The sequence below is a fragment of the Elaeis guineensis genome, chromosome 4 (assembly GCF_000442705.2).
Source record: "Elaeis guineensis isolate ETL-2024a chromosome 4, EG11, whole genome shotgun sequence".
NCBI lineage: Eukaryota > Viridiplantae > Streptophyta > Magnoliopsida > Arecales > Arecaceae > Elaeis > Elaeis guineensis.
Window position 1 is genome coordinate 13,605,680 of NC_025996.2, and position 14,167 is coordinate 13,619,846.

The window sequence follows — 14,167 nt, forward strand, 5'->3', positions numbered from 1 at the left end:
GTGATGGGAGCAAGGTCGGCGGAACCGGTACCGGTGGCTGGATCGGCTGGCCGGCGGTACGGTATGGCACGCCTCTGTTCCGTTTCGAACCGAGGCAAACCGACGAAGGAAAACACGGACGAATCGGGAAAGAAAAAGAGAGAAAGAGAGAGAAATAGAGAGAGAGAGAAAGGGAGGAAGAAAAAGAGGGAGGAGAATCCGTCGGAGGGCCGTCGGAGGGCAACCGTGGCCGTCGGGCGGCGAAAAGGGCTCCTGCGGCTCCGCGCGGGGAACAGGGGCGATCCGTCCCTATTTCTCGAAACTTTTTTTTAAAAAAGCCTTTTCAAAGTGAAGTTGGCAAAATCCTTGCCGGCTTCACTTAAGTGAAGCCAGTAAAACCCATGCCGACTTCACTTTGAAAAGGCTTTTTTAAAAAAAAACCCCGAGAAACAGGGGCAGATCGCCCCTGTTCCCCGCGCAGAGCCGCGGGAGCCCTTTTCGCCCCCGATGGCCACGGTTGCCCTCCGACGGATTCCCCTCCCTCTTTTTTTTCCTCCCTTTCTCTCTCTCTATTTCTCTCTCTTTCTCTCTTTTTCTTCCCTGGCACCGGCATGTGCCGTTTTGCATGCCGAAACCGTCTTGGTTCTCCGCCGGGACGGTTCGGCACGCTCCGTATCGGGCGGTTCGGCCCGATACAGCATTCCTTGGATGGGAGTCTTGGGACCACCATCCCAAGCATCTGGATGAGGATTGGGGTGAGGCGGGGCATCCACAATTCCAATTTTTGGGGCGTGATGCATCTTATTCTGCAGAAAAATTGGGCCAGCCCCCATTGTATGTGATTTGAATCCTTGTTTTAGCCCCTATTTTGCTAGTTTAAGCTCAAAAGTTGCAAAATATTCAAAAATGTCAAATATTATAAGTAACAATGGAAAAACAAGATAAAAAAGAAGGCCAGATAACTAAACTTAGGTAACATTTCCCCATATGTTTCATTTTTTAAAGACCTATAAGTCTATTGATTAGTGGTTTCATCTTAAGATAACACAATTTTTAAATTATTACAAATTGTCACATTTCAGATTTCTGTCATATACCATTTTATGGTGGATGAGTTAATAAATAAAAATTCTTGGTAGCTTGTAAAGTAAATTTTTGTGTGGACTGTGGAAGATCAATTGGATCGAAGCTTTGATCGTTGATTTAAGTGCTGTTTGTCACAGCATTGTACATTCTGTGCCATTTTCCTTTGGGTGCTGTTGTCACAGCATTGTACATTCTGCGCAATTGCTTTATCGACATATAGCACCAGAACAGTACTGGCTGCATGCTAGTTCTTTGCACACCATGGTACCAATTTGTTCCAAGCTCTGGCACTGCATGGTTTACCATGTAGGCTGTCCAAAGATCAAGCTATATATGAACAGATTGAGCTTGATATGGGGTTTGCATGAATTGATTATGCTTGTGCGAACCATTTACTTTGAGGTCATAATATTGTTAAATTGTAGAGTAAATTACTTGAAGAACGATGTAGGACAAAAAGAGCGAACCACCTAGACAACATTATACACTTGAAAATTATGGTCTAAAAGTGAAACAAGAGGAAGAACCGGGAATACAGCATTGCTGTTGTTCCTAATAGAAATATATAAATTCTATAATTTATAGACTAACCTTTGACTGGCTTAATAGCAGATGCAGAGAGAAAAACAAACTAGTAATTCCTAATAGAAATCTATAAATTCTATAATTTGTTATAGTAATGCTAGTAATACCCTGAAATTTGTGATTCCCTAGTGACAGATATAAAAAGGAAAATAAATTAAAACCCAACAGAAATCTATACATACTATACTTTGTTAGATAATGCTTGCAAGACTAAGATATATGTACCATATACGACCCTTCTGAGTTCTGATACTGTACATGACCCTGCTGATATGGTGCTTTTCTTCCCATGCATTGGCTTAATGAGGCCTGTTCTGGCAGGCCCCAGCTAGTAGGGAAGCACTACTCTAGAAGGTTCATATGTGGAGGAACATTGCTGTATTTGTTACAGGAATGTTCCAATGAAAATACTTAGTGATGCAGCTATTTCAATGTTTTTTTTCAATGTTTCACAAATATATCCACTGTGCATGTCTTTCTCTCTATCCTTTTTTTTTTTTTCTCATTTCTAAATTTTTCTATTTGATTTGGTGGTTTGTTTCTAGTAATAAGTTCTGCTGACAATATCTCTCTCATAAGTTCCAAAATTTGAGGCTAGTCTTCTATACAAGTCACATATGGGAATTGCATTATCCATTCTCGGAATTCTCAGCTCATCTGGCCTGGTTCTCCTCTGTTGCTGCATCTGCTCAGCTAAAAGTTCTCCTGGTTATCTTTCATTTACATTTACACAGTTTCCTTTTTAAAGCTACTTAATTGACCACCTTCTGGTAGGTTTTTGCTGGACCTGGATATTGCTGCCCCCAAGATTACCATTCCCACCAAATTTTTCCCAGATGATGTACATGCAACCAAACTCCTGCTTGATTTGGGAAATCTAATGCTACGCACGCAGGTACCTCACTGAATAACCTTTACAGTTAAGTACTTCTGGCACGCTCGTCAGTGTTCATCCCTATATCTTTCTTACATTCAGGACTACTGGGGCTGTGATTCTTCTGAAGAAAAGGATATGTACTTGCAGTTCAATTTGGTGCTGAGTGATGTATCTGCATTCTTGGTGGATGGTGATTATTGCTGGAGTGAAACACCTATTGACATGGATATTAATCAACAAAATAATAATAGTTTCTTGCCAGTTATTGAGAAGTGTGGAATTGTCCTAAAACTTCAGCAGGTTTCCATTTACTGATATTTTTCTTTTAAAGAGCTGTTTTGTTATAAATCAGCCTAACTTTGAGAATATTCTCTTTCATTTTTTCCCCCATAGATTCAATCGGAAAATCCTCTCTATCCTTCTACAAGACTTGCTGTACGGTTGCCTTCATTGGGATTTCACTTCTCCCCGGCTAGGTATCACCGATTAATGCAAGTTGCAAAGATCTTTCAGGAGGAAGATGGCATGAGCCCAGATGTTACTCTCCCATGGAATCAAGCTGATTTTGAAGGATGGTTATCTGTTCTCACGTGGAAGGTTTGTTTCTGGATTGATTATTTTAAAGAATGTGCTAGCAGATGTATTGATTTTTAATGTCATATCTGTCCAATATGTAGTCTGTCTTTGTGCGGACTATGAGGTCTAATGCTTTAGTATGTTTTCCTGGCTAGCCTGCCTAAGCATCTAGGTTAACATTTAGGTCTTTGTTTTAATATGCATTCTTAGGTGCTTTAGCATTTGTTTGTGTCTATTCGACGTTTGGCATGACCAGATATCCGGTCACTTTGCTAAAATATGCTACATTTTAGTCTGTTGGCATTAATATAATTATATAATTTGTTTAGGTAACAAATTGTGTCGCACAGAAATTAAACTTTCGATAATCATTAAATCATACCTTTGTAAAATTATAAGTATGCAATTGGATTGTCATTAATATAATCGTATAACTTGTTTGGGTAATGAACTATGTAGCATGCACACATTAAAATTTCTATAACTGCTAAATCATACCTTTGTGGGAATCATAAGCCAATTGTAGATTTAAATAATTACAATTTTATAAAGTATATTTATATTTGGATTTTGACACTTAGATCAGTCTTTTTGGTATTCTGTTCAAGTGACTTTAAGTTGTATTGGACATTTCAATAATTTAAGCTGATATTCAATAACCATAACCTTGACCATAACCGTCTAGTCTTTTCCCCACTATTTGGTATTGGCTTTATAGGTCCTTGTCTGTCCAGTCTTATTCACATTTAAATTATTTCTGTTTCTTTCTTGCTTTCAGATACTTTATAATGACTTTGTATATGTCTAGTTGAATGGATATGAAAATTAAATTACTGAATGTCACTATTAATTTCTAAATTTTTAGTAATTGCTAGTTGTTCCTCTGGGCATGGGAATTGACACCTTTGACATCATAGGTGCTTTGCTTTGTCTTGTTTTTTATTTACCAATCCATTGGTGCTTAAAATGCATTTAAACCATGTGTTTAGGGAAAAAGTTAAACCTAAGTGTTAAAATTATTGTTGTATGGAACAGTCTGGTTATACAAAATGCATAAATTATGTCGCTAGAATGCATCATTTATACATCCTTGCATCAGTTAGTGATGTAGTGGTTATCAATTTAAATAAGCTAAGTTGCATGGCCCATATTTGAATGTTCTGATGCCCCAATTTCGAATCATGAAACAGTTAATGCTAAGAAATGCTGAATACAAATTCACAAAAGCATTCACATGTTAGTAACTATTTTTTAATTTAGCTCTCAACTTATAATCTGTCACTATAATAATTGCAGGTTCATGAGTGTTATTAAATTTTGGCACTCATCAATTTAGGAAACTCTTCATGTTTTACAGTTCAACCACATGTGGAACCCCTACAATTTGGTCACTGTTAATGTTCTACAGTTCAACCACACCATCGCATCAGCTAGTGATGTGTGGCTATCCGTTTCAATAAAGTTGAATTGCTATGATTGATGTTTGAAGGTTTTGATGCCACAATTTCAAATCATAAAATGGTTCATGCTAAGAAATGTTGAATACAAAGCATTTATATTAGTTCCTTTTTTTATAAAATTTAGCTCTCAACCTATAATAACCTATTGTTATAATATAATTGCAGGCAAGGTTCACTGTCTTGGTTCTAGACCCTATATCACTACCTTCCTGTTCCTATGTCGGTATGCATGGTACAAGGGCTGGTTTGGCATATCGATACTCGGTATGCCCCTTGTACCATGCACTGGTTTGGCACTAGCATGATATATAGTATGGTTGGCACGCAATGGTATCGATCAGTATGGCAAACCATGATTGCAGGGTTTATGAGTATTTGTTTTATAGTTCAACCACAAATGAAACACCTAGAATGTTAGGTTCAATTATGAATCTAAATATAATAAAGCGAAGAAAGACAAGACAGATTTACAGCATTTTTTTTTTACAATTGAAACACTCAAGTTGGAGAACAATAGACAATGAAAACCAATGTGGCATGCACATTGCTTTGTTGCATGGTCTTCGGTACAAGAATGAGTTGTTACACCGGTATGAAGTATTGAAACCTTAAATCTTTATGATTTACGAAGTCTCAAAGAGACAACAAGATATAATATACATGTTTTTCAATGGCCATCTTGGAAAAATTTATAAAAAAAACAATGTGTGGGAATAAGTAATTGCAAAACCTAATGTTATATTAAAAAAAATTACCCAAAAACATGACACTGCAATCTCAAAAAAAAAATAAAAAAAAATCAAGGTTCCAACTTCCAAGCAACGTATGCCATCTCGATATCGGATCCTGCATCGGTACCATCCTATTTATCACAGTGTCGGTATGCAATTCGAACGAGTAGGCGAGGCATACTGAATATCGGTATGGCATGAGATTGCATGATGGTTTAGTACCAATATTATACCGTACATCTGGTATGGGACAGTATAGGCTGGTATGGCAAATCTTGGTGCAAGGATCCATGCGAGCTTGCGTATTTAGTCCCACATCAGTTTTTTGTTTGGAAGATCTTGGATATTTATATATGGCCAAGGAACCAAAATAATATCTTTTGGCTAGTCTTTCTGGATGAGGTTCGGCATTGTTACAAATCATATCTGAGCCGATCCAGCCCATAGCCTATGTGGACTTAGGAATACTATAACATGGGTTCATTGGGGCTGATCATGGACAGATCGTGGTGTTTATGAAAGGATGCATGGATTTAGACCTTTAGCCTAGCGAGGACGCCAGAGCTTAAAGTGGGGGAGTATGTGAGGATCCGTGCAGGTGTGTATTTAGTTCTGCATCGGTTATTTATTGGGAAGATCTTGGGTCAGGGTTTGCCGTATCGGGCCGAACCGTTCGGTACAAGGCGTACCGAGCTGGACCGGTACATTATCGGTCCGGTTCGGACCTTTTTTTTCGAAAAACTTTCCGAACCACACCGAACCGCTCGGTTCGGTCCGGTTCGTGTCCATACCGCTCAAAACCGGACGGTATGGATCGGTTCGACGTGAACCGAACCGTGCCGACATCCCCACATGCAAAAAGTGGGGAGGGGGGAGGGGTGGGATCGGAGAGCTTTTAAATGATTGAGAAGCATTAGAGTTCTCTGAGAAGTCTTAGAGAACTCCCGAAGCATATGAAGGTCTCAACGAAACCGTTGAGACCTTCAAAAAATTAGAAAAAAAAAAAAAACTCCCTCAAATTGTAGGAGTGGTTCGAGAGTATGCAGAGAGGATGCCTTATGGGATGATGAATATTCGAGAGTACGGTGCAGCTTGGCTAGAGGGTTGGACTGATATCCCTTCAGACTATGTTGATGATCCAGACATCTACGAGCGTCACAGACACTCGACAAGAAATTAAATGCAGAGTATATCTTAAGGTTCGTATATCAGTTATTGCGCTTTGTACTTAAATATTTAGATACATTTTAATGCATTTTTTATATATTTTTTCTTTAGTTTTAAGATGACATAGTTGAAATATAATGTAAATAAATATATATTTGAAATTTTGGATGAGCCTTTGTACCGCAATCTAACTCCAAATTGAACCCAAATATGTCAATAATATGCAATATAATGCCATATTGAGGTTGTATTTATCAATTATTAACTTCAAAAATCCAAAAAAAAAAATTAAAAATCGAAAAAATAGTGTACCGGTACCGGACTGGTATGCCTAGGCATACCGTGTGTCGGTACGGTACGGTATCGGTACCGTACCATACCTGTCCGGTACCGGCACGCTGTCCGGTATTGGTACAACGAACCTTGTCTTGGGTACTTTTATTGGGCTAAAGAACTCAAATAATATCTTCTGGCTAGCCTTTTTGGGTCGTTACACTTGGTTCCAAGTTTAAATGCTCAACTATCAAGTTTGTTTTTATGAGTATCAACTATGGAAAAGCTCTTGGGTGTCTAAGACAGTCCTAGTCTGAGTATATATTAGATACCTGTACAACAGAAAAACCATGAGATGTGGATACCAAACAAAAATAGGGCAGTATCGTGTTATGATTCTGATGGTGCTTCATTAGTTAGACTCATCCTACTAAATTTCATGTTGCTGATACCGATGTGATGTTGTTGAAGAAATGCTAAAACATTGATCCCATGCAGTAGATTTTTCTAATAATCTTGTTTAATTTTTCTCTACAGGGTGTGGGAAACAGAGAAGCTGTATGGCAGCGCAGATACTTTTGTCTTGTTGGGCCATTTCTTTATATATTGGAAAATCCTACATCTAAAACATACAAACAATATCACAGGTTTTTAATATTTCCCTTCTATCACACACATCGTTCATTGAAATATGTATTCAAACTATAATATTTGTTATTTCACAATTCTTAGATTTGCATCAAGATTTATTTTGAAATCTTAAAGAATGAAAAATTTTAGTACAATTCTGCAAGTGCTATAATATTCTTATGTTTTTTCTTGCTAAAGGAATGAGTCTGTCCTTGGCTCCTTGCCTGTGTATGATTGATTTGTACTCCATGTCATGAACACTCTCGGGATCTAGATTATGAAAGGTCCTAAACAGTCACTTTCTGGAAATGTATGAAAGGGATAAATACGAGTAATGATGCCTGCAGGAGGATGAAAGCAAGGATGAAATTGAAATGTGCCACTCTAGTCTTGTATACTTGTTGCATGGCCATTTTGACTTCGAAGGAAGTCTTAGGTGACAGTTAGGGGGGGAAAAACATATTCTAATTGATGAAGAATGAAGCTGATGAAAAGCATATTTGCTTTTGTGGTATTTGGTTTCATTGTATCCCTACTCCCAGAGCCATCCACAGGAGGATGAAAGCGAGGATGAAATTGAAATGTGCCACTCCAGTCTTGTGTACTTCTTGCATGGCCATTTTGGCTTCGAAGGAAGTCTTAGGTGACAGTTAGGGGGAAAAACATAATCTAATTGATGAAGAATGAGGTTGATGAAAAGCATATTTGCTTTTGTGGTATTTGGTTTCATTGTATCCCTACTCCCAGAGCCATGTAGAAGTTGCTAGAAAAATTTTTCACTGAAGTACTTACATGCAAGGTTTTACATCCCGGCGGGATGGGGGGGCGTCCCGGCCATGCTATTCCATTCCTATGAAAAAAAGGGGACCGGGATGAGGTCGTGACTCCGAAACCCATCTATACAGAGAAATAAGAAGAAAGAGGAAAGAAAGAAAAGAAGATGATACAAAGGAAAAGTGAGAGGAAAGAAGAAAAATGAAAGAAAGAAAGGAAGGGAGAAGAAAAAGAAAGGACGGAAAGAGAAAGAAGAAAAAAGGGAAAAAAGAAAGAAAGGAAGGAATGACAAAAAGGAAGAAAAAAGAAAAGAAGAGAAGGTAGAAGAATAAGAAAGAAAAGGAAGGAAAGAGAAGACAAAGAAAAGAAAAAAGAAGGGAAAGAGATGGAGGATATCTACCGAAAAGTATGATCGGGATGGGACAGGATAGTGGGACGTCCCATTCCATGGAGATACCGGGACACCTCCATCCCACAGGATTTAAAACTTTGCTTGCATGTGCAGTGCATTGGAAGATAACCCCTATTGTACAAACTCTAGAAAAATGCTCCGTCTTTTTCATCAGCATAAGCTATTTAGTCAAGAAAGACTGTTTTGAAATTCCCAATGCTCTCTCTCATTTCAGATTTTACTATGGAGCATGTGTATGTTCTTTTATTTTCTTTCATCCACTAATTCTTTATATATCTTCTTTCATACTAATTCTTTATACTCCTGAATGGCTGGATCTATAATATCAGGGTCCTACTTCTTGCATGTTTTTTTGGTCTGATGATCTTTAGTGCCTTGCCAGTATACATGCAGTCACTAAGAGAGATTTCTGGTGTGGTCTTGCAAATTTTTATGGTTGCTGAATGTATAATATAGTTAGTGAAAAGGGACTAACATTTTACCGCAGCTGTTGTTTTGGAGAGAGCAATTTTTATGATTCTGATTTAGTGTCTGTACTGCATAATGTAATTCCAGTTTACGCGGGAAACAAGTACATCAAGTTCCAACAGAGTTCACGGGTGGTGTTGAAAATGTGCTAGCTCTGTACGATGCTGGACAATCCAATCCCCAGGAATGGTTGACTTGCATTTTAATACATCTGATCTGATCATTATGATTAGGTTATTGATGAGATGAGTTCCATCTTTCAGCTGCTTTCTCATTACTGCAGGTTGTGGAAGACGTCAATGCATTGATTGTACTATGTGATAGTGATGAAATACGAAAGACATGGCAAAATCGTTTTCAAGGAGCTATATATCGTGCATCGGTACTTTCTTGATAATCTAGTAACATTTCTTTATATGCAAAAAGGGTCTATAATTCTTGTCGACCATGTTCATTTGCTTTGTTCGTACATGCTGCATCCATAAATCACTTTCATGAATACTTTCTCATCCCATGTTAGATATACTTAATTATTTTCTTGGCGCAACTTCATTTTCTTACAGTAACTTTATTAAATTCTACAACCATTATACGCACTAAATTCTAGAACATTGTTCTTGTATCTACATGTAATTTTATAGATATAACACAACTTCAAAACTTATAGTTAAGGACTTAAGAGAAATAAAGCAAAAGCAAGGGTAAAGATCATTGATTTCGATCAATTGGTTTTTAACTGCGACACAGGAGCAAACATATATGTGTTGTTAATCTAATATTAGTAATTCTTAATTTTGGAATTTCTTGAGCAATGTCAGCAGCATATGATGTTCGATGGGAGCAACAAGTTTACTCTTTTTGCAGGTCTATGACATGGCACTTATGCAGACAGGAATGTTGAACATCTTGGAAACATTCCGGTGCAAGTCTTTGTTAACATGCATGTGGATGCTGATGAATGTCATAAACCAGATATGAGATAGTAGACTAGCTACTATTATGGTAGACTTGTAATGGAACTAAATCTTAGAAGCACAGGATCATTGAGCATCTTGAATATCTACGATGATTGCTGTTGAAAATGTGTATTGAATATTTTCAGATAATGTTTCCAACAAATTTTACACAGCTATCTTTACGCTTTAACAGCACAATAAACTAAAAATTCATGATAAGATCTATATGTGGAGTTCTAACTATGTTGACATATGAATACTCTAGGCATCACAAGAAGTTCATATATTGGTTATACTATAGGAACTTAGGAATCATACATAGTTTGCATAATATGGGATACACCGATTTCTAACCTTTCGACCTATTTGTCAAAATAAGACTTCTTGTCACTAATATGTATAATTTGTAGGTTGAGCCTTAAAAATTAAAATATTTGAATGAAAAGGCTGTTTTGGGTGGATGGGGGTTTTTTTGAACCGGTGGGGGGAGGGTGGGGGTTTGTCTTGTTGTTTGGGTTTTTTTTGTTATTTATTTATTATTATTATTATTTTGCTGGGAGGTGTGGGTGGTTGATTTGGTGTTACTTAACAAACACCAGTATAGTCTGATATAAGTAATATAAGCTTAACATGGATGATTAGAAATTAGAAAGCAACTTGAGATGAAGGATCTGAGCCCTCTTTGGTACTTGATTTGCCTGTACCTTGCTCATAATCTAAGGGACTTTTGCATGATATGTCCTTGAATTGCGGACCACTTCGTAAATACTTTTTTTTTTTGATTTTATTTTTGGAACCAGTTAGTGAGTTCAATTAAAATCTATTGCTGAATAATGTTGAACCTCTTTCCAATATTGCCTTATACTATTGGCTTGTAGAATATTATGATTCTGTTTCCAGTCAATCGTTAGTAATTAGAGCTTTCTACCAAGGTGACCTGCCTGTTTTGGAATCTTTCTCCTGAACATATATGCTTCCTCATGTCCACTCTCAAATTTTTTTCATTCCTATTATACAATCTCAATTTTAAGGTTGGTTTAATGATATCTAACAGAAGTACAAAACTATAGTTTTGTATTTATTAATTAACTCTGTCATTCAATTTTATAATGCAATAATATGAAAATTTCATAATTTTATATTACATATATTATCATTTCTTAATAGATAATTCTTAAATGTTTCCGCATCCTAAATTTCATTAGATCACTACCTTAGTTGACTAAATTCCAAATTCACCATGCGCTAAAAATTGATTTAGAAAACAGATATCAAACTTTTCTTTTTAAAAAAAATAAATACGTGGTTCGCTTGTCTTTGCATGTTCCCTTCAAACTATGATACAATATCATTTAAATGGATATCTCGGATAAAATTCCTTAGAAATATACAAGATCTATTCTTTACGTTCTCTAGAAAAAACTGAGAAACTGAATGTTCTTTCATTCTTGAATAAATAGTTAAAGTACATTCTCATGATTCTTTTTCTTTTCTTTTTAGTTTCTTTTCTGAGGTGCCTTCTAAATAATCCACGTTTCTATGATCTTGCATCTCACAGTGGCCTTCAGAGATGTGACTTCTAAAGTTCTGTTTAAAAATCACCAGCAATTGAGTGTTGCATGTCTGAACGTGTTATAGTCCTCATGTCATATTGAATATTATTATTAACATATTGAGCTTTCTCAATAACTTATTTCATTTACCTACATCAGGCTTATTTTGACATATCATGCTTATCTGCCATCTTTGGTGAACTTTCTTTGTATGATTCCCTGCAATTTTGCAAGCATGTATTAGGTGCTAGTGTTGAAAGTTTAACCATCTGGCTATGTTATATCAACTTTGGATCTTATAATTTCTATTCTTCTTATTGTTGTTCTATCAACATTATGGTGATTAGACGGGCCATATATCAAGCACACATTCGATAACATGTGAATGTATATCATGGTACTTTTTAGTATTTAGAATCAAGGTTTTAAATTCTATAGGGTGGAGGTGTCTCAGACTCCTAGTATCTTCATGGAACGGTACACCCATTGTCTTGTCCCGTATCATCCCGACAGCTGTCCTGATTATGCATCCCGATGGATATCCTCCATCTTTCTCCCCTTTTTTTTTCTTTCCTTCTTTTCTTTCTTTTTCTTCTACTTTCCTTTCTTTTTCTTATCCCTTCCTTTCTTTCTTTTTTTCTTTTTGAGTTTTTTCTGCTTCTTTCTCTTTTCTTTCTTCCTTCTTTCCTTTCTTTTTGTTCTCCATTCTTTTATTTCTTTCATTTTTTTCTTCTTCTTTCCTTTAATGTTTCCCTTTGTTTCATTTTCTTTTGTTTCATTTCTCTTTCTTCTTCTTTCCCTGCATGGATGGGTTTCAGAGTCCCAACTCCGTCTCAGTCCCATTTTCTCATGGGAATGGGAAGAGACGGCTGGGACGCCCCCGATCGCGCCGGAATGTGAAACCTTATTTAGAATGTTGTTTAGGTAATGGAATATGAGGATAATCACACTTGGGCTATCCATCAAATTTTGTCAAGATACCGTCTTCATCTTTCTTTTAGTACAGCTTCTTTCCATTTTTTTTTTGCTTTTTTATCTTTAGAACCAGATATTTCAGTCTCCAGTTTTATTGCTACCTCAAATTAATATCAGTTCATACCATAAGATTCTCAACTAAGATATGGCGAGGTGGAAATGCTAACCTGGTCATTTGTTACATGCCTGGAGGTAGTACTTACTGTTTACAGTTTCTATTAAACAAATTTTCACCTTTTACACATTCATATCCTCAATAGTCTAATCAACCCTTTAAACCTTAAGACCTGCCGAGTCAACTCTTGTAGTACTGCACCATCTTTTCTCTAACTCCAAGTGAATAAAAAACACATGCAGGTAGTTTATGTCCTCTTCAATCTTTCTGTTAATGCATTAAGTGGAAAAAAATGTAACCTAAGCATTAGAAATATTCTTTTGATGCTTTTACTGGCATGTTTTCAAGTATATGAATTATGCAGTATCATTTTTCATGTTTGTAAAGCAGTTAGAGTTTATTTAGTCGAAAGAAAGATAAAGGTTTTTTTGCAAGATCTACTTCATGTATTAGCAATTATAGGCTATCAAATGTTGTAGTTTGATTTTGCTATTTTCATAGTTCCTCTGTAATAGCCAGCCTTTGCAAGATTTGATTTTCTGCTTATGCAGGGCTCTGCTGCTGTGACTAGCCTCTCTGAAGCTTCTTCCCTGGCAGGAATTACTAAAGCCAAATCTTTTGATAACACTGATGCAATGAACGTGGAGAAATTGTTTCTAACTGGTGTTCTAGATGAACTAAGGATCTGTTTTAGCTGCAACTATCAAGTAAGATTTGAAATATAGCACTACTTTAGCGGGAAATCTATTCTTCCTTCTGTTTCGATAATTTTTTGTTAACTACCAGAGCAATCAAAGTTTCAAGAAGATACTGCTTAGCAAAGAGAGTCACTTATTTGAGTTTCGAGCAGTAGGTGGCCAGGTAAATTCTTCTTATGAATTACATCTTTTTTTCCTTTTCTTTTTGTGCTTGTAGTTGTATTCATTGTTTGACATAAAGAATATCTCAAAAACAGGTTGAGCTTTCAATAAGGGCAAACAATATTTTTATTGGAACTCTTCTGAAATCACTAGAAATTGAAGATCAATTTTGCTGTGGGGGAACAGCTGGGCCCCGCTATCTTGCTAGATCATTCATTAATATTACAGAAGACACCACATTGCATAGCTCAACATCCTGTACTGATATTGTCGCAAAGAATGTTAGCAACAGTCAACTTAACCATACTGATAGTGAGGACAAGTTTTTTGAAGCATCGGATGATTTGGATGACCTTGCCAACCATCCTATCCAACGCCAGGGTAGCATGTCTGAATATTTCAGTGCCAAATGCTCTTGTCCATCTCCAAAGCCTTTGGTAAAGCCTCCTAGTTTTAGTCGGATTCCTGGTTTAATTCCTGATGCTGAACTTCAAAGCAGAAGCCTGAGCTTGGAGATGACTGATACTTTGGATAGTTTCGTGAAAGCTCAGATAGCAATATATGATCGGAGTTCTTCTCATTATAGGAATGTAGACAACAGGGTAGGTAGTCTTGTTTCTCTCTACATAAGAAGTGCTTATACAACTAACTACAACTTGACTTTTTTCTCCAAAAAATTATATTGGTGTA

The 14,167-nt window shown here is 36.7% G+C and overlaps 1 protein-coding gene across 1 annotated transcript in view; it reads left to right on the top strand.

Moving 5' to 3' along the window:
* Positions 1-14,167, top strand: part of LOC105043803 (uncharacterized) — an 85,380-nt gene that overhangs the window by 18,592 nt on the left and 52,621 nt on the right. The window contains exons 16-24 of the mRNA XM_073255589.1: positions 2,425-2,545; positions 2,627-2,827; positions 2,921-3,124; positions 7,272-7,381; positions 9,106-9,199; positions 9,299-9,400; positions 13,169-13,324; positions 13,404-13,478; positions 13,573-14,079. Of these exons, the coding sequence (XP_073111690.1) occupies positions 2,425-2,545; positions 2,627-2,827; positions 2,921-3,124; positions 7,272-7,381; positions 9,106-9,199; positions 9,299-9,400; positions 13,169-13,324; positions 13,404-13,478; positions 13,573-14,079 (1,570 nt within the window). The remainder of the gene's footprint in view (positions 1-2,424; positions 2,546-2,626; positions 2,828-2,920; positions 3,125-7,271; positions 7,382-9,105; positions 9,200-9,298; positions 9,401-13,168; positions 13,325-13,403; positions 13,479-13,572; positions 14,080-14,167) is intronic.